At 35.9% G+C, this 20,817-nt stretch overlaps 1 protein-coding gene across 2 annotated transcripts in view; it reads left to right on the plus strand.

The window, feature by feature from the left end:
• The first annotated feature begins 437 nt into the window (after positions 1 to 437).
• Positions 438 to 20,817, plus strand: part of HBS1 (translation elongation factor EF-1alpha (GTPase) HBS1) — a 295,975-nt gene continuing 275,595 nt past the window's right edge. The window contains exon 1 of one of the 2 annotated variants that reach the window (XM_090371173.1): positions 438 to 597. In XM_090371173.1, the coding sequence (XP_090227299.1) occupies positions 555 to 597 (43 nt within the window). In that variant the 5' untranslated portion in view covers positions 438 to 554. The remainder of the gene's footprint in view (positions 598 to 20,817) is intronic. The other variant, XM_090371174.1, reaches the window with a different exon arrangement.

Consider the following 20,817-nt stretch of genomic DNA (forward strand, 5'->3'; position numbering starts at 1 on the left):
TCCAAACTTTTTCATCTTCAGACTTCTTTTTGTCCAAAATTTTCATTTCTAGAATTCGTTTTGTCCAGATGTTTTCGTTTCTAGTCTTCTTTTGGTCCAGATTTTTCCTCTCCAGACTTTTTCTTCAGATTTTCATCCGTTTCATCCATTTCAGGGATGAAATTCTGTGGACCCTATGGCTTTGTGTCAAGACTTTTGCTGTTTATAAGCAAACAATACGTACAGTATCAATGAAAGAAATGCTGTATTTTTATTGTAACTTTAATAACGCAATTTTGAAATGAAAAAATTTAATCCAATAATAAATATTTTGTTTGAACAAATTCTCTGTTTTTCAGTAGGGGGATTTTGATGTTTTTCGATTACTGTATTTCGTATTCTTCCAATATGGTTTCTTCCAGTTATTCGACGTAACGCAGTATGTAAAAAAATATATATGTATATACACACAAACAAAACGTAGTATATTTATATATATATTATTTTTGCACAAAATTCCTTTATCTCCATTTCTAGTTCTCTCTTAGAGTACATGGAACTTTTCGATTCGAAATATGTCTCGGCATCGAAATGTGCGTGGTATGAATTATGACGAAGGTATTTACATTTATGCATATTTAGCTGAGTTGGTGTTATTTTTACTACTAATATTTTTAACTTTTGTTTAACTTATCGATGAAGAGTATCGCATCGGAAATTAACTTTTACTTTTCAGTTAGCTGCTTTCACCTAGCTTTAGTTAACTGCTTTCACTTTTTGTTAGGCTATGTCATCGACTCTTGCAAATAGGGTGACCAACTCTTGATCAACCAATTTCGGGATATCGACCTTAAAAAATGGGGACACAACCAAAAAAAAAAATTTCGGGATTTTTTCATTGGTACGTCAGATAACAAAATGTTTCACCTATACGATGTGGCAGCACACACACACGCGTACCAATTAGAAGCTTGGATTTTTGTTTGTCTGGGAATCTAAGACAAATAAACATCGAAGATGTGAACTTTCTATACACATTCACGCTATGCTAGTTAATGAATTTTAGTGCGATCTATTATTATATTATTTATTTTACGTTATGTGATAAATCGGGACAAATGGCGTCCCGCCTAGGGTTCTTTCGGGACGCCTCTATAGAGAGCCGAAAATTGGGTTGTTCCGCAAAATTCTGGACGGTTGGTCACACTACTTGCAGACTTCTCAGGTTGTAATTACAGTTGGTGTCTGAGTCCCCGCAGTTACCAGGACTTGAAAATTAAAGTTTTTTTTTCCCTTGAGAAAATTGGCCAAACACTTGAATATTTTTTTATGAGAACGATCTTCTTTTATAATAAAAAATGTCTAATAAAATAATTTTCCCATTTTACAATTCCTACATCACATCCATTTTTTACTATGTAAAAGTACATAATAACCATTACTATATAATATCGGTGTAAATACACCATATTCTGGCGCCTCCTTAGCCAGGTGGGCAGGAGCAGCAGTGCGTAGCACGCTTCTTGATTAGACCGGGGTTCGAGCCCATGCCCACCAAATACGGAGGATGTGGAAAGGTCAGGGAATGACCACCGCATATCCCCTGAGCAATATGGCCTTAGTTGCTAATGCTCCTAAAAAACAAATAACAACAACAACAATAAATACACCATATCTACTCATCCTTCACAACGAGCTGCTCATATATTGCACTACCTTGAATAAGAAATGTTTCACTTGCAATACCAGGGTACCTGCCCACCCACCCACCGATGAAAAGCCAACTAGCTTTGAAATTGTGCCATCTGTGTCGTGGCACCCACCGAGAATAAGCAACAATAGTCTTCTCTATTAGTGAAGCGTTACTTATTCGAAGTAGTGCAATACATTGGCAACTTGTGAAGGATGAGTACTATACGAGATACAGATGAATTGATGCCTTTCACGCTACTACCATAGTTTTTCTTTAAGAGTTGTCTATGGTGTATCTACACCGATATTATATAGAATCTTAAAATATTATGCCCAGTTTCATTTATTTAAATAATAAACATTATGAAAATTTGGTCCCCATTCGTTTTTTTTTGGATTTGTTTCATTTTTAGTGGAATTTTCTGGAACCAGTTATCCTTGGATAACGAGGATCCCCTGTACCAGCTTGCTAGTGTATTAAAGAGTAAAGATACCATCAGCATTTAGTTTACTCAAACCATTCAAAGCCTTAAACATGTCATTAGATCTGCATCTAATGACATGTTTACCTAGCTCCAGATGCATAATTTGCAGAATTGGAGCCTTTCCTGGCTAAGAGCACCCTTTTTTTGTTTCCCTTACTAATCTCAATGCTCTTATCTGCACCTGTTCCAGCAGATCCACATCTTTCATAAAATGAGGCCGTCAGGCCAGCATTGACAGAACCTGATGAGTGATCCTAGAATCCCAGAATAACAAGCTATTTGGGTGGTACCATCAGCCATTGCAAGTCCTTTGTCTTTCTGTAATATGGAGCTTTGGACAGTTGATTTTGGCAATTTTATTCTGTTATGAATTTATTTGGTCTTGTAATTATTGTCTTATGTTTGGTGTATTTTGAAAGTGCTGGAAAATTAAGGATGGCGACGTTAATTTGTGAGATTGGAAAGTTTTGACCATAATTTCGAAAAGTAAACTTATCAACTGGAACTGCCATTGTAAAATTATTTCTTGAATAAAGAAAAAGAGGCCACCTCCATGTAGAGTTTCATTGGAACAGCAACTAACCCAGAGTAGGATTAGTCGCTGGACTAGACGTGTGAGGTATTTGCATTCATGTGGCATTTAGCCAAAATTTACAGCTCATTTTGACTCACTTGCAGATTTAGTTTTGGGAAAATCAGTGACTGATTGACATATTCATTTGGGGTCACACACATAAAAAGGGCACATGGTCATGCAGCATTTTTTGTAGTTTTTTTTTTTGTTTATTATAAACTACAAAACTGCAAAAAAAGATAAAAAATTAATTTTTATCTTTTTTGCTGAATTGAAAATAGTATTTTATTAATTATTATTTATATACTTTTTTTAAAAAATTTCTTCTATGAAGATCACTTGAAATTTCTTGTGCTATAACTTAGTAATTATACTGCTGAGTAACAAAAAGACCCTTTATGTCACTCTTATATACTGTATTAAAAATACATAATTAGTATTGCCATATTTTGTGTTTAAATTTAATTGTTAAGTGGTGGTAGGAACTAACCAAAATTTTTTTTACTCTTGTTTTCTCTGAATACCTTCAATATTCAGAAACTCCAGGGGGGGGGAAGGGAAATAGTTTTCAGAAAATACATACAGTGGATACAAAGAGCCAAATTATAACATGTTGGTATAGATATATTACCCAGAATAGGTGGGGAACAGATTACATTTGTTGGATGCAGTGTTTTTTATACATATGCATTGTTTTCTGTATACATTTGCAATGTTTTTTACACTGGCTGATTCCAAGAAAAGTGCATTCCATAAAGAAAATCACTTTAGTAAATTGAAATGAAAACAGAATTCTATATTATCATCATTTAGTTATATAATATCGTTGTAAATACACCATAGTTTACCCATAAGTTTAACTACATATGTAATGTAACGGCATCGTTTAGATTTTATCTCATATTGTGGCTACCTTTACAAGATACCAGGTATTGCACTCCTTAAAATAAATAATGCTTCTCTAGTAGAGGAGAGTACTGTTATTTATTCTCAGTGGGCACCACCACCACCCAGACATGTTTCGGGGCTTGTTGGCTCACTCATCAGTGGGCGGGCAGGTATTCTGGTAATGCAGACATGCCATCATGGTTGCGAAGTTAATTCCACAATATGAAAGATGCCAAATTGTGAAGATAATGATAATATTCTAAATGCTCAAGGCATAATACAAAATGGGTTGAAATTAACTATATAATATCGGTGTAAATACACCATAGTTTTCCCATAAGTTTAACTACATAGCCAACAAGCTCCGAAACGCATCCGGAGGGTGGTGCCCACTGAGAATAAATAACAGTAGTCTCCTTTATTGGAGAAGTGCTATTTATTTGAAATAGTGCAATACCTGGTATCTCGTTGTGAAGGTAGCCACAATATAAGATAAAATCTAAACAATGTCGTTACACTACGTATGTAGTTAAACTTATGGGTAAACTATGGTGTATTTACACCAATATTATATAGTTAATTTCAACCCATAACGTATTATGCCTCGAGCATTTAGTCTTCAAAATATTATCATTATCTTCATCATTTGGCATCTCTCATATTGTAGAATTAACTTTGAAACCAGGATGGCATGTCTGTATTACCAGGGTACCGGCCCACCCACTGATGAGTGAGCCAACAAGCTCTGAAATGCATCTGGGTGGTGGTGTCCACTGAGAATAAATAACAGTAGTCTCCTCTACTGGAGAATCATTATTTATTTGAAGTAGTGCAATACCTGGTATCCTGTTGTGAAGGTAGCCACAATATGAGATAAAATCTAAATGATGCTGTTACACTATGTATGTAGTTAAACTTATGGGAAAACTATGGTGTATTTACACTGATATTATATTTATTTATTTTTTTTTATGTAAACCCCAAACACTAGAGGTAATTAGAACCCATAGTACTTAGTATCGTGCTTGGGTTGGAGGTTGAGAAGAAGAAAGAAGATATTTGTTGATGTTGGACTTGAACTTCTGTAGACTGTAATTTTCAGGAAATATATACGAAGGTAGGTTGTTCCAGAAAACGGCAATTGAATGAATAAACGAGGCAGATGAAAAGTTGGTTCTGTTAGTGTGAAGTTGGACAGTAAATGGATGTTGGCTGGTGGCGGCATGTGTTCGGACTGTTTTGAAAGAGAGAGAGTGGGAATTATAGAAGCCAATTCAGAAGAACAGTTCCCATGGAAATATCTGTAGAAGAGACATGCAGCAGAAACAGTACGACTATGAGACAGCGAGTGGAGAGACTCTGTTAGAGATGAATCATTAATTAACCTAACTGCCCTCTTCTGAACTGAATCAAGAAGCCTGAGATAGGTTTTAGGGGCACCACCCCAGATGTGGGAACAATGTTCCATGGTAGGGTGGATTTGTGATTCGTACAGAGTGAATAGATGTTTGGAAGAAAAGTAACGCCAAGAGCGAAACAGAAAACCAAGTTTTTAAAGATGCAGAGAAATCAATATTTGTAATGTGTTTGTGCCAAGAGAGATTAGAAGTCAGGGTAATCCCCAAAAGAGATATATCATTTTGCCTAGAACTCGGAGTGTCACCAAAGATAAGCATAGGAGCAGAAGAATCCTTTTTTGCGAGATATAAGACAAGACTGAGTTTTAGAAGGATTGAAATCAACTAAGTTGTCTTTGCCCCACTGGAGAATTACCTGGAGATCGACATTTAAGGAATTGGTACCAGATTTTCGAGAAGTTGAAGCTGATTGAGCAGGGCAAGGTTTCTCAAAATGGAAAGTGGAATGCAATGTGCTATCATCGGCAAAACTATGGATAGGATTTCCAGTCAATGAAAGAAGGTCATTAATTTACAAGAAGAAAAGAGTAGGGGAAAGAACTGAACCTTGGGGGACACCGGCATTAGTGGAGAAGTTAGAAGACAGTGAGCCATCTACCATCACCCTCAGTGGGCGATCAAAGAGAAAACTGGATAACCAATTACAAAAAACAGTTGCAAACCATAAGATGGAAGCTTGTTTAGAAGACCTTTATGCCAAACACGATCGAAACCTTTAGATGTCAAGAGCAACTGCTTGTGTTTAACCGAACTTTTCCATTGAATTTGTCCATAAATGGGTAACATAAGCCAGAATATCACCAGTGGAATGACACTGACGGAATCCATACCGGTGATCGTTGATCAGATGGAAGGTTTCCAGGTAGTTTAAGAGTTGGCAGTTAATTAATTTCTCCATTACTTTAGAAAGAGTAGAAATAATTGCAATGGGACGATAATTGGATGGGAGGGATTTGTCACCCTTTTTAGGAACTGGCTAGATATGAGCAAATTTCCAAGTAGAAGAAAAAACACCTTTGGAATAAGAAAGTGAAAAAAGGCGGCATAGAACAGGAGTAAGTTCAGGAGCACAGGTTTTGAAAACAAGTGGAGAAATACCATCGGGATCTGGAGGTTTCTTAACATCAAGATTCGTCAAAATCCTTCTGACATCTTTTTGACAGAAGATCACAGGAGGCATTGAATGGAGCGAGTTGGGAATGGTGGGAGGTGTTTTACCAAGATCATTAATACAGGAGTTGGAAGAAAAATGGGATGCTAGAAGGTCAGCTTTATAATAGGCTGAAGTGACAACAGAACCAACTGGTTTTGACAGAGGTGGGAGCAGAGATGGACAAAAGTTGCGGCCAACAGCTTTGGCAAGAGACCAGAATGCTCAGCTACCATTAGGGCAAGAAGCATGTTTTCTACTCTTAGCCCATTCAAACTCTAGTTTGGACTGATTAATAACTGCTTTATAATTGTTCGAGCTTTGGTGTAGGCAGAAAATGAAACTGAAGAATTAGAAACAAGCCAATTACGATATGCAATGTTCTTCTCATGAACAGCCTTAGCACATTTATTGGAAAACCAAGGTTTAGATAAAGGACAAGATTTTAAAGTGGAGTGTGGGATAAAGGATTCCATTCCTGGAAGAATAATTTCACTGACATGATCTGAGAAAACATTGACATCAGAAGTTTTGAAACAGATGAATTTGACACAATGAGGTAGAGAGATTTTAAGCCAGAGAAGATCGAAACGAGGAGATTCCAAATCACCAAGTCTCTGACAGGAAATATTGGAAGGGGTGCAGTATGCACCACAAAAACATACCCTACACCATTACACCACTATCAGCCATCATCCTTGACACTTGGCAGATGGGTCCCTGTGCTCATGCTAGTTTTGTTGTATTCTGGTCCTCTCATGTTGAAATAGCAGGAACTGGGATTCATCAGGCCAGGCAACGTTCTTTTAATCATAAACTGTCGTGTTGGTATTCCTGAATTCTCTATAACTCTGTCATTATACACTAGTTGAATCCGAATTCAAGAGAAAAGAAGAAAAGAAATCTCGCAGGTCATCCCATTTTGCATTCTTGTAATGCCAAACAATATGATGTTGGGAATAGCCATAAGATAAAGACTCCATTGGAGGAGAGACAATCACCAAGTTGTAATCTGAAGTGCCTAAAGGACCTCTCACTTCGACCATGTACTTAGAAGGGTTGTTTGTGAGAAAAAGATCAAGCATGTTGGCTACATGGTGAGGATTGTCCGGTATTCTTGTAGGTAAATGTACAATCTGTGCAAGGTCATTAGTAATTGCAAAAGCCTCAACATCTCGACCAGCTGGGCCAGTGTGACTAGAAAACTGAAGCCAGCTGGAGTTGTGAACATTAAAATCACAAAGGAAAATTACCCCACTGTTAGGAAAGTTGGACTGGAGAAAGTCAAGTTGCAAAGAGAGGAAGTCAAAGAGCTCCAAGTGATTAGTAGAGTTGGGTGAACAGTAGAGACAACAAATGAACTTGACACAATGAGGTAGAGAGATTTTAAGCCAGAGAAGATCAAAACGAGGAGATTCCAAATGACCAGGTCTCTGACAGGGAATATCGGAATGGACCTATGCACAAGTACCACCTTTGAGGCGAAAGGAATCGTACAGCGAATAATTTGGGCAACTGAGATGAGCAGTAGATGAATCAACCGATAACTGAGATTCTGTCATAAAAAGTACATGGGGTTTCGCAGACTGCAAGTTGAAATGGACATCGTTGAGATTAGAATTGAGACCAAATATTTTTGTGAAATGAATTAGGAAGTGTTTGGGAGGTTTAGATCTTTTGGCAGATAAGCTTACTCTATTAGTTTGACAATTCATGGTGTATTCAATAGTAAGAAAAAGTGGGTGGGACATGCTGTATGAAGTAATGAAATTTTTGGATATGGCATATACATGGTAAGAATATACCCAGATCCTTGACATAACGTGGCCTCAATAATGCCTCCCGCATACACACTACTCTTACTCCCTCCAGTCACTACCTGGCAGAGTAGAGGTAGCAAGATTATACACTAGTTGATCCAGAAGCCTCCTAGAGAGTTACCAATAGGTTCGGTCCGGTGTACTAACTAGCGGCAGGCCTGCGAACACCGTTTTAGAGCTGACCCTCGGAATGTAAGGAAGATTGGATCTTGCCACGATGTTCATCATAACCTCAAAAATCATCAGTCATATTGCATGATGGAAGAAATGGGGAAGGGTTGACTGAAACTTAGCTCTGGAGACTAAACGTGGGTTCCACCACTTCATGCCTCCAATAAGCAAAGTGGTGGTATTTCACCGGTTGATGAGAGTCATCTACCACCTAATACTGCCTGGTAACACAGAGTGGCGGCATTCCTCCATGTGGTGTGTGCGGTACACCTCGACCCCTGCTTACATTGGTTCACACCTGTTTGGTTACCCACTGTGTGCTTGTGCATGGAGGTTATACCCAGGACTACTAACAGTCCCACCATCGTGAAGGTGCAAGCAGAGGATTTGGCTATCACAGAACGTCTGAACTTCGCTGAAATTGGTCCACTTGACTCGATTGTCACCCGAATATCAGTTCCATCAGCGTTTTAGACTCCCAGGTAGCAAGTACAGCTTGTCTGGCATATCTGAGAGAATGTTTGTGACAACCTCAAGGACCTATAGGATATATAGTTAATTTCAACCCATAATGTATTATGCCTTGAGCATTTAGTCTTCAAAATATCATCATTTAGAGAAGAATGTTGGGGAAAATTATAGGGAGGATTTGATATTCTTTCCAAATTCAAAAAAATAATAATAAAAAGTGGCATATGTCATATGCAAAGTGGTGGCTGTAGTAATAAACTAGAGTGTAATTCAGGTAAGTCAATACAATTTTGTTGTTTTTTTTGAGGGGGTTGGGATTACAAGTAAATTCCTGTATCATTCTGTACTTAGATTCTTTGGGTATAAGGGTCTGGACATGGTCTTTAATTATTTTGGCAAATACATCACTGTGGCAGTTTCTGTGTGGCTGTATCTCAATAATATGCAGTATTTATACTCAGAATATCCTGAATTTGTTGTGCGATGGACTCAGCGATCTACTGAAAGTGTATATAGGGATGGCAGTCTTCTTTGTTGACTGAATTGCTTCCCAAAGTTGTTGCAAATTGTATGGTTACAGGCCTACTTTGAAATAGCTCTTTTGAAGTAGAGGTTTGTAGTCAATCACTAGGTGTTCCCCGGAACCAGTTTTGTACAATTAATGGCCTTGTTACATGATATATTATTCTTTTGGGAGAACCCATTAGTTGATGGATGTACTGCAGCCACAAAAGAATATGTCTGATCAGAAAGTTTCCTTATAAATTGTTGCATCCAAATGTTATCAAGGGGTGTAGTATGCACCACAAAAACATTCCCTACACCATTACACCACTATCAGCCATCATCTTTGACACTTGGCAGATGGGTCCCTGTGCTCATGCTAGTTTTGTGTATTCTGGTCCTCTCATGTTGAAATAGCAGGAACTGGGATTCATCAGGCCAGGCAACGTTCTTTTAATCATAAACTGTCGTGTTAGTATTCCTGAATTCTCTATAACTCTGCCATCTTGCTTTTTGGCTAATGGGTGGAATTCTATCATGTAGAGGGAACATGTTTTGTAGAGATGGAATATATTTGAACAAGGTGGTGCAAGCATCTTTGCCAATATCATCAAGGAGATGTTAAGGATTCAGAAAAACTGCTAGTTGGGGAGGGGACTGGGGTAATATAGATACACATTTGGTGAATATGCGTCAAAGTAATGCTTGCATACATTTCAAGAGTTATTGTTTGTTGTCACAACAGCCAGTATTGGCAAGAACTGCTGAGGGTAGCAATTCTTTAAACAAGTGGGAAGCTAATGCTTGGAAAACAAGCTTAAGTAGTGTGTGTCAGGGTAGTAGACTATATAAGAATATCAGCCTTAAGTGTGTATATAATAATGTCATATATGTATATAATACTGTCTATAATATGAGTGAATTTGACACTTGTGATTTGGATAACTAATGCTGGCACAATAGGGCTAGTGAAAACATTGGGTCACCTTGAAATAGAGGATGAAGAGTGTCACCACGATGTATGCAGTAAAGGTAGAGGGGATAGTGGAGTGGTGCGGTCATGTTTTTTTTTTTTTTTTAATCAAAAGTAACTTGAGCATGATAAAAAAATTATTTTTCAGATTCAGAAGTCATGCATGTTATTATAGAATCTGTGTGATGTGTGTTAGCTGGAGGTAAAGGTATAATGAGAGTGGAAGTAATCTACATACAAGGAGATTGTTAAGATTATGAAAAGTATCTCTTATGTGCAGATGGAATGTTTTATTATGGTTAATTTCAATTTTCCCTTATTTATTAGAGCATGTTTGAGGGAAAATTTACATGGGGAACAAAAATTTTAAATGAACCAGATTGTTATTTCTGTCTTCATATGAGGAAAAGTATTAGGGGCAGGAATATTCTAGACCTAATCGCCACTCATGAACCAGATGACATCATAGGGCTGACAGAAGCCATTATCAGGGAATGAACATGGAGTTCTTAGTTGGATGATGAGGAAAGAGGTACCAATTATTAAAGACAAAGATTTTAATTTCAGGAGAGGTAACTGACAGTTTCAGGTGCTACATGGTCTCTGTAAACTGGTAAGAGCGAAGAATCAGAATACCTTTAAAGCAATAGGGCATTAATAGTTTAGAACATTAATAGGCAGAGAATCTGTTAATGCATATACAGTGTATGTTGCTTATTGTGATCACAGATAATTTGTCATTCGTCTAATAGTATCACTTTTATGGAGTCCTGATCAGATGTATATACATAGAAAAGTGTTTATTGTAATCAGCACTTTGGTTTGTGCATGTGCTGTGGTAGATTACATAATATTCTGATTTGTTCTTGAACTCTGACATGTTGCCTGTCTAGTACTACTGTTGCTTTGTATATTCTGTATGGTTGTTAGTCTCGTTATTCCATAAAAGTATATGTACTCCTTTTTTTTTTTATTTTTTTTTATTATAATGGCATAAGTCCAAAATAAACGTAACAATGTAAGTCTAAAGAGAAACTTTCCATTTTAGGATGCTTTGATAAATTACTGAAAATGAGTCAGTGTAATACAGCAGTACTCTTAAAAATCTTGCAACGTTGATTCTTTATGCATTAGCATTAGTAGAGGCATTTGATGCAAGAAAGCAAGCTTATGCAGCATCAGCCAAAAAAAAAAAAAAAAACCACTTTCACTTCACCCCTCTGTTCGTTCAAAATACCTGTCCAGTTGAGCCTTAAACTTATTTAGGCTATCAACTTCCACGACAAGGGATGGAAGTCTGTTCCACCAACCAACCAACCACCTGCTGGCTAAAGGCAAATTTCCGCACGTCTATCCTACATCTGTCTTTCCTCAATTTGAATTTATGCCCTCTCAGGTGATTATTCTGAGCGAGAGGAAGAATCCCATCAGCATTGAGCATGCTCAAACCATTCAAGGCTTTATACACCTCTATCAGATCACCTCGCTGGTGCCTAGTCTCCAGACACTGTAATTTGCAAAACTTAAGCCTTTCTTCGTAAGAGCACCCCTTTCTTCTATTCACTATTCTTGTTGCCCTTCTCTGTACTCGTTCCAGCAGCTCTACATCCTTCTTGAAATGAGGCCTCCAGACCTGTATACAGTACTCTAGGTGTGGCCTGACCATTGCCTTATATAAGGGAATAATCACCTCCTTATCCCTGCTAGAAAAATTCTTATCATTGACAATACACCATGAGCTACTCTTGCAGCCCGTCTGCACTGCTCAGAGAACTTCATATCTGCCTGCACAACCACCCCCAGGTCCCTTTCATTCTCTACCACTGTCAGTGTAGTACCACAGAGTTGATACGTTGCTCTGGGGTTGCTGTTTCCCATATGTAGTACTTTACATTTGTCAATGTTAAACTTCATTTGCCACCTCTCAGCCCATCTGCTCAACCTTTCCAGATCCTGTTGCAGCAGCATAGTGTCAGTAGTGTCCTTGACAACCCTGCCTACCTTTGTATCGTCTGCAAACTTCGACATTAAGCTTGATATACCATCATCAATGTCATTTATGAATACAGAAAACAATAATGGACCCAACACTGAGCCCTGAAGGACTCCACTAATAACATTAGTCCATGACGAGCAGTGTCCATTGATTACCACTCTCTGTCTTCTCCCCCTCAGCCACCCCTTTATGCACAGCAGCAATTTGCCTCCAATGTCACACTGCTCCAATTTGTGTAGCAGTCTTCCATGTGCAACAGTATCAAAAGCCTTTCTAAGATCCAAGTATATAATATCAAAGTTATTCCCTGCATCCAGTTCCTTTGTGACTGCATCATAGTATCCAATCAAATTGGTCAGGCAAGACATAATTCATATGCAATATTTGCAATGTTAAATACGTAGGCCAAACCACAAATTCTCTTAACATCAGAATTAATGGGCACAGATCCAAAAGTAAAAATCTTTTACTTGATACCATTTTAGATACTGAAATAGAACTTTTCCATTTTCACCACCATGGCTTCAACAACGTTAAAATTAAAATACTTGCCATTATCAATGACAACGTTCTTCGTGATTATTATGAGAATCTATTTATGTGCACTTATAAATCTTTATATCCCTACGGCCTAAACAATAGATTTTTTAACAAAACTCTTTTAAGCAATGGTTGTTTAAACACCAGCCACTGCATTTACAATTTATTCCATCTTAGTCATTTCTTCAATAACAATAAGCGTAAATACAAACGTGGAAATAAATCAAATCGTCATCATAGGCATATTCGGCACAATTTTCGTAATATTATTAACTCCTGGGACAATACCATACTTGATGTACACAACATTTCTCTTTTTCTCTTTAATATCAAAAACTCTATACTAAAAGCCTTAACTCTATTTATTAGCAATTTTAGATGTAAAAATATTCAACTTAAGCATATTAATTTAGATATCTCTCTCTTTAGACTAGGTCGCATTACTACATACAGTAATGAATACTGTACTATTAAATTTATTCATAGTTGGTTCGATAAAATTGCTTGGCATTATTTACTTAATAATCGTAATAATTTTCTCCCATTCTATAATAATTTCAAGTTCAAGATCCATCACTGCTTCAAATATGAATCTCTTATTGGACTTAAAATTTGTAATTATAAAACTCTAGCTACTAATTTAGGCAACTTACAAGCTTTAGATCTTCCATGTCATTGTGATGATCCCATATATGCTCCTTACGTTGATCAACATCATAAACATATTATTACTGGTAACCTGGATATTATTAACAACATTCCACTAAAGTCTGCTATGGAAAAAGGTTTTAAATTCAGACCAGTCCATAAGGCCAACCTCAATAATATATATAAAGATATTTATCTGAATATCTTGAACTTTTGCAACAAGTTAGCATATAAATATACAATACCCCACGAAGCTTTTTATAATTGGATAAATGTTACATTTCAAGACATTAAAAAAATTATTTCTAAAACTTACTACCTTTACAATAATTCGCATATCAAGTACTTTAACCTGAAAAAAGCCATCTCAGATTTACAACAAAAATTTATTATCACTCCGGTAGATAAGGCTTATAATAACTTTGCTATCTTTTGCAAGCAATTTTATTACACCACCCTCAAAAAGGAAGTAGAAAGTAGCTCCACCTTTTTACGCTGTAATCTCGCCCAATACAATCATCAAAAAAATTATAGCCTTGCATAAAAAATTGCATACCAAAATTCACAATTCTACTTTGCCTTTCTTGTATATGATAGCCAAATTCCATAAACATCCAGTTGGCTTCAGATTCATCACTAGTGCCAAAAAAAGTGGCTGTTATCATCCAGGTAAACAATTTTTCAAATTGTTAACTACCATTCTTATTAATATCCCTTCCACTTGGATCATTAACAATAACCGCAGTATCATCAAAATTTTTAATTCCAATTCCAATACATATTCCAGCATATTTAGTATTGAAACATATGACTTCACCAACTTATTTACCTCCTTACCGCATCACTTGATTGTTAATGTACTTCATCAATTGTTCCTCAAATACAAAAACGTTATACCAACAGATGAGGTTACTTGGAATAACTACATCAACCTCTGTATTCTAAACAATTATATTTACGATGGTAAATATGCTTATAAACAATCCATAGGAGTTCCCATGGGTTCACAAATTTCTAGCATAGTATCTAATCTATTTCTTCATTATTACGAACATCTATATATTCATAACAACCCGAACCTTAATTTTTATGCATTCCGCTATGTTGATGACATTCTTATTTTCAACATTCATTTTGAAAATATTGCTAAATCCATATATCCAACTGAACTCACTCTCAATAAAGAAAACCTTGGCAACCGACATGCAAATTTTCTAGATTTAAGTATTACTCTAAATAGTCCTCCTCTTCGTCATAATTTGGAACTATTCGACAAAAGAAGCGAATTTAATTTTAATATTATCTATTTAACAAATTGGAACTCGAACATTTCGATTAAGGTTCATAAAAATATAATCTACACACAAATTATCCGTTTAGCTAATATTAGTAGCAATCAATCACTTTTCGCTGGTGCTTTAAATGATCTTTATACCAAACTTCGCAATAATGACATTCCTATTAATTTCTTAAATTTTATTATAAAAAATCTCTCTGATTTCATTAAAGAAAAATTCGGTTTCACCATGTTCCACCTTGATTAGGGTTAATTCAATACCTGTATAGTTGTACATTTGAATGGTGGTATTTCCACTGCTTGGAAAGTGATCACACATAATGACTTCTATTAGAACGATGTTCGTGTTCTTTCACTTCCTAAGTTTTTCTTTTCATTTTTCGTAATTTAATATCAGTATTTATTTATGTCCAATCTTATTTTCTCTATTTTATTTTAACCACAGAGGGCTCCCATAGTTTTTCTCTTCCGAGCAACTCCACCATCGTTGTCATAGTTTTCCCTCTGTTTACATTCCATTCTTATTAATCATATTCGCATAATTGTATCTTATTAATCATGATCGCAAATTTGTATCTTCATTTCTTGTTTATATTTCACTCAACTTATTTCTGCCAAATATCATAGGTATTTAATTTTTCTCCTCTTCATATTTTTTATTATATTTCATGTCTATCACTCAAAATATACACTACAAGCTAGCGGTATTAATTTCCACTTCTACTAACACTCTCACAGCCAAGGCCCTCTCTATGAGGTTGGGTACTTACACACCCAGCTTGCCTAGTATCCTTTAAACTCTTTTCCTTCTCTTTACATCTTTCTACTTTCTGATCTTCGTTTTTCCGTCCGTTGAACTATTAGTGTAATACGAGGGTGATTCGGACATTCTCACTTTTCTTATTCTCACTATCTTCGCCTCTATATTTTTAACTTATTTTCCCTCCCCTACCTTGCATTGCTTCCTTTTTCTATACCGCTACCTTGTTATTCATTATTATTTAACTTACATACTTTTGATTTAAACTTACGTTCTTACACACTTTCTACTTAATTTATTAAACTAAACACACTGCGTTTGCGTTCTTGCATACTATCGACTCAATTTATTTCTAAATACACTACGTTACTTAATTTATTAATCTAAATATACTGCGTTGGGGCTACCTCACTCATGTTTCTGGAGATTCAAAAAATTTTAAAAAATTTTAAAAAATATTTTTATATCCATTTCATTTTTATATCCATTTCATTTCTATAGCTTCTCCATCAGCATGAGTTTGCATAGAAACAGTGTTTGGTACATGATCAGGTGTAGCCCCCTGATGAAATACCTGATCTATGTACCAATTTTTAATTTTTAATTCTTTAATTTTTATTTTATAATTTTAATTTTTATTTTATAATTTTAATTTTTATTTTATAATTTTTATCTCTATTACCCTCCCCTCTTTTTCTTTCAGCTTTTGTACATATGATTGGCCTGTTAATTCGGCATTAATTCAGATTTAATTCTACTTAATTTTTTTATATAGGTTCTTAACATTCTTTTTCTCTTTTTTTTTCTTCAACTAGGCTCGGCATTTTGTGTTTAATAACTTCTCCATCTATATTTATTTTTATTTTTATTTTATTTTACTTTCATTGGTGACACTTATTTATATATATATATATACATACATACATACATATACACACATACATACATACATATACACACATACATACATACAGGGTGTCTCAAAAATACACGGCAAAACTTCAGGAATGAGTTCCTCATATGTAGACAATAAAAATATTTTATATCAACATAGTTCTGGAAATGCTTGGTATCCGAGTTATTAACTGGAATGTCTTATCTCCCGCAGGTGATTTCCTTCATCACAAGGTACTGACAGAATCTGGTGGTTTTCCATTCCGACCACGTATCAGATCAGGAGCAAGCGGATATGCACTTCAGGGTAATCTGCTGGTGACAAGGCCTGTAGATGGTAAGGATACAGTTGGTGTTCTTGCGACACTCTCCAAATAGTTGAACAGCCAGTTGCATTGCTATTCTGTGTTTGCTGATTCCAGGAGTGGCATGCAAAACATCCAAAATCTCCTCCTCTACTTCAGGAGTCATAGATCTTGGTCGTCCTCTGTCGGCAGCACAAGGTGTAAAGGTCCCATGTTCGCAGAGGCGGTGATGGATACCTTCAAACGTTTTCCTGTCTGGAAATCTTCGTTCTGGGAACCTTTCATGGTACAAACGACGAGCCTCCAGAGCATTGCCATCCACCAAACCGTACATAAAGTGCATATCTGCTTGCTCCTGATTTGAGTACATGGTTGGAATGGAAAACCACCAGATTCTGTCAGTATCTTGTGATGAAGGAAATCACCTGCTGGAGATATGACATTCTGGTTAATAACTCTGGAACCAATCATTTCCAGAACTATGTTGATATAAAATATTTTTATTGTCTACATACGAGGAACTCATTCCTGAAGTTATGCTGTGTATTTTTGAGACACCCTGTATATATATTATTTATTATTATTATTAGCCATGTGGTGCAAGGAAGCCTGAGGCTTATGCTGCACCAGCCAAAAAAAAAAAATTTCTGAGTTACCCTGAGAGAGAGAGAGAGAGAGAGAGAGAGAGAGAGAGAGAGAGAGAGAGAGAGAGAGAGAGAGAGAGAGAGAGAAAGTGGAAGGAAATCACCAAGAAAGAGAAGAATGATGATATTAAGCCCAGGACCCTGGGTGTGCCAAGCCCATACTCACCAGATATGAGCTCCTGGGATTAATATACAATGAAATTACGAAAGTCTTATAAAACCGGAAAGAGCTATAAGAGTTTATGCAAAATTTATAAAATGTATTTAAGACAGGTTATGGATCTGGGAACTACGGTAAATGCAGAAAGGACTGGCAACCATTATGAATAATAGACAAAAAGGTAAAAATCAATATATTTGTATATTAATAATTGCAATTGTATATTAATAATAACAATATAATTATTATATTAATAATTGCAATTGTAGTAACCATGGAAGGATAGGTAGAACCTCTAAGTAAAAAATCAGTTTACATGAAATAAAAATAAAATGCAATTAATAATTGCATTTTATTTTTATTTCAGGTAAATTGATTTTTTACTTATAGGTTCTCCCTATCCATGGTTACTACACCTTATAGCACAACTCCCCTACCATATACACAGATATATTGATTTTTACCTTTTTGTCTATATATATATATATATAACAGATAATTAATATAAAAATCAAAATCAAATTAATACATATGCCAGTAGCATGGCAAAACTTTAGAGCGAAAAATTAACATAAAAATTAAATCAACAGGGAGGGGGAAAGTAAAGGTAACTAGACAAACTCTAGCCGAAAGTCACCAAATAATTTAGAAGTTCAATTAAACAAATTAATAATAAATCCATTTTAAATTTAAAATATAAAGGCAATTATATAATAATTTAGCAGCACCCCCCATGTAAAGTACCAGTTCCAAGAGACGTGAAATATCACCAAAACGGGACTAAAACGAACTACTAAAAATAAAACAAAGTAGCAAAATAAGACTGACCATTATGCCTCATATCGACGGAGGACCACGAGGCCAATAATGGTCATGGAATTGCTGCATTTCAATAGCCAGACAAATCTTCGCAAAGGTGAACCGATCAAAGGACCGAACCACGGTCCTATATATATATATATATATCTAGAATTATTTATTGTATTTATTCAATTTTTTATCTCATACGCAGAAAAAATTACAAAAGCGTGCAATTTAAAAAATTTAAAAATTATAAAATTACAAAAAAAGAGAGGGACAGGCATAACATTAGTAAGTTTTACCTCTCAAGCATCATTGCCAGAATCAACACTCTCAACCTCCTATCAGTCTTCAGCTGATAGGAGGTTGAGGGCTATGGAGATTTAGAAGGGGTTGGCCGCTCAACCTTACGAAGGAACATATTAATGGATGACTGGATGGTGGCTTCTTTCTTTTCATCGTGGATTTCTTCATAGCAAGCAAGCATATCATTCACCTGTCTGTTAACTTTTAAGAATCGTTCGCTGTCAGGATCCATCTTCTCAAACCTCGCTATTGCCGATGCAATTTCACGAAATGCCATTGCTATCTCTCTGGTGATGAAGCGTCTCGGCTTCTCATTTGGTTCATCTTGAGCTTTGTCAGCATTTTCTTCTTTCACTATCGCTGCCTGCAAGTCAGTAAGTTGTTCATTAGATAATTCCTTCTCTTCTTCCTCTATTAACTCCTCCCCATCTTTGGTATCAACCTCCAACTGAAGTAGCTCTGTAACTTGTACAATCTTATCTGTAACCTCTTCATATGATTCATCTTTTTCAAATCCTTTGAAGCCTTTTACGTGCCGTGGGCATATTTTCTTTTAGTAATTAGTAAACTTTTACTAATTTCCGCCCAGGCCTTATTAATGTTTAAAATGGTGTGGTAAATATTGTAAAATTTCCAAAAGTCTGTTAACGTAAAATTTTTCTGATCGTCTACTGCAAACAATGCCTGAGCAATGTTGTGCGTAAATAGTATGCTTTTAAGTAAAATTAAATGCAACAAGGCATCATATCTTCAAGAGTATAATAATCTATTTAATATTGGTGTTAACACACCATAGACGATTCTTAAACAAAAAACTACTTTTGTAGTGTAAAGGGCATCATTTTATCTGTATCTCATATTGTGCTCTTCCTTCACAACGAGTTTCCATGTATTGCACTACCTTGAATAAGTAACGCTTCACTAAAAGAGAAGACTATTGTTACTTGGGTGGTGGTGCCCACTGAGAAGAGGTAACAGTAGTCTTCTCTTTTAGTGAAGCATTACTTATGCGAGGTAGTGCAATACATGGCAACTCATTGTGAAGGAAGAGCACAATATGAGATACAGATAAAATGATGCCCTTTACACTATTAACGTAGTTTTTTGTTTACGAGTTGTCTATGGTGTGTTTACACTAATATTATATAGTATGCTTTTAAATACAAAATAACACCCTGATCCATAGGTCGGATGAGTGAAGTTGTGTTTGGCGGTAGAAATATGACTCTCACTTTCGAGTTGAAATCATCTAGGTGCTTAGGATGTCCTGGAGCATTATCTAATAGAAGCAAAATCTTGAAAGGAACTTCGCTGTCTTTACAATATTTTTCATTCTCGGGAATGAAGCAGAATTTAAACCAATCCTCAAAGAGAGATATTGTTATCCATGCTCTCTGGTTCGATCGGAAATGCACGGGTAGGGTGGCTTTATTGATGCCCTTAAATGCACAAGGATTTCCAGAATGGTACACAAGCAGTGTTTTTAATATGGTATTAATATTTAATACCAAAAGGCTTTTGAAGCCTTTTGGTATCGTCTTTTCCTCTTTGGCAATGTATGTTCGATCCGGCATTTTTTTCCAATACAGAGCAGTCTCGTCAACGTTAAAAATTTGCTGTGTTGAATAGCTGCCTTCATCAATAATTTTTTTCCAACGCATTACAAAATTTCTCTGCAGCTGCAGAATCGGCACTGGCATATTTATCCTTAATATCTTCAAAAATACTTCTTGCTTTTGCTTGAATGGCCATTGGACTCAGGGGCACTTGCTTCTGAATCTGATTTTCCATCCATATTATTAATAGTTGTTCCATCTTTGATATAGAACTTGAACACTGTTTTGTGATCACTGTTCATTTAAGTGCGTTGATCCTTTGACATGTTCTTTTATATGCGCACTGACCCTTAAAATAGTATTCGCCGTTGAAGCAGCGAGACCTAATTCTGTGCAATAGATGACAACCTTTGTCCTGCTTCGTACTTCTCAATTAATCATTTTCATTTCTAAATGAATCTTGTTTCTTTTCTTAGCACTGCCAGCACTTGCACTGGCATTTTGATGCACTAACAGAAAAGCCCAATAAACTTGGAATTGCAAATTGTGTTTTTATTGTTTTTTGGTCGTGACCTCCAGAAACGTGCTTTAGAAAAATATCACAAAGGCATTCAAAATTGATTCTTATAACTGGAACATATGATATGATGAAAGGTTAGTGCAATTTCCGTTATAAATATGACCTTTTAGAGAGATAAATAGCTTAGTTATATAGTGAAAATTTAAATTCCCGAGATCTTGGAACGAATTACAAAAAAAACCAAACAAACAAACAATGTGTTATT

This window comes from Mastigoproctus giganteus, chromosome 4 (genome assembly GCF_048544385.1).
Source record: "Mastigoproctus giganteus isolate SK-2022 chromosome 4, ASM4854438v1, whole genome shotgun sequence".
Taxonomy (NCBI): domain Eukaryota; kingdom Metazoa; phylum Arthropoda; class Arachnida; order Uropygi; family Thelyphonidae; genus Mastigoproctus; species Mastigoproctus giganteus.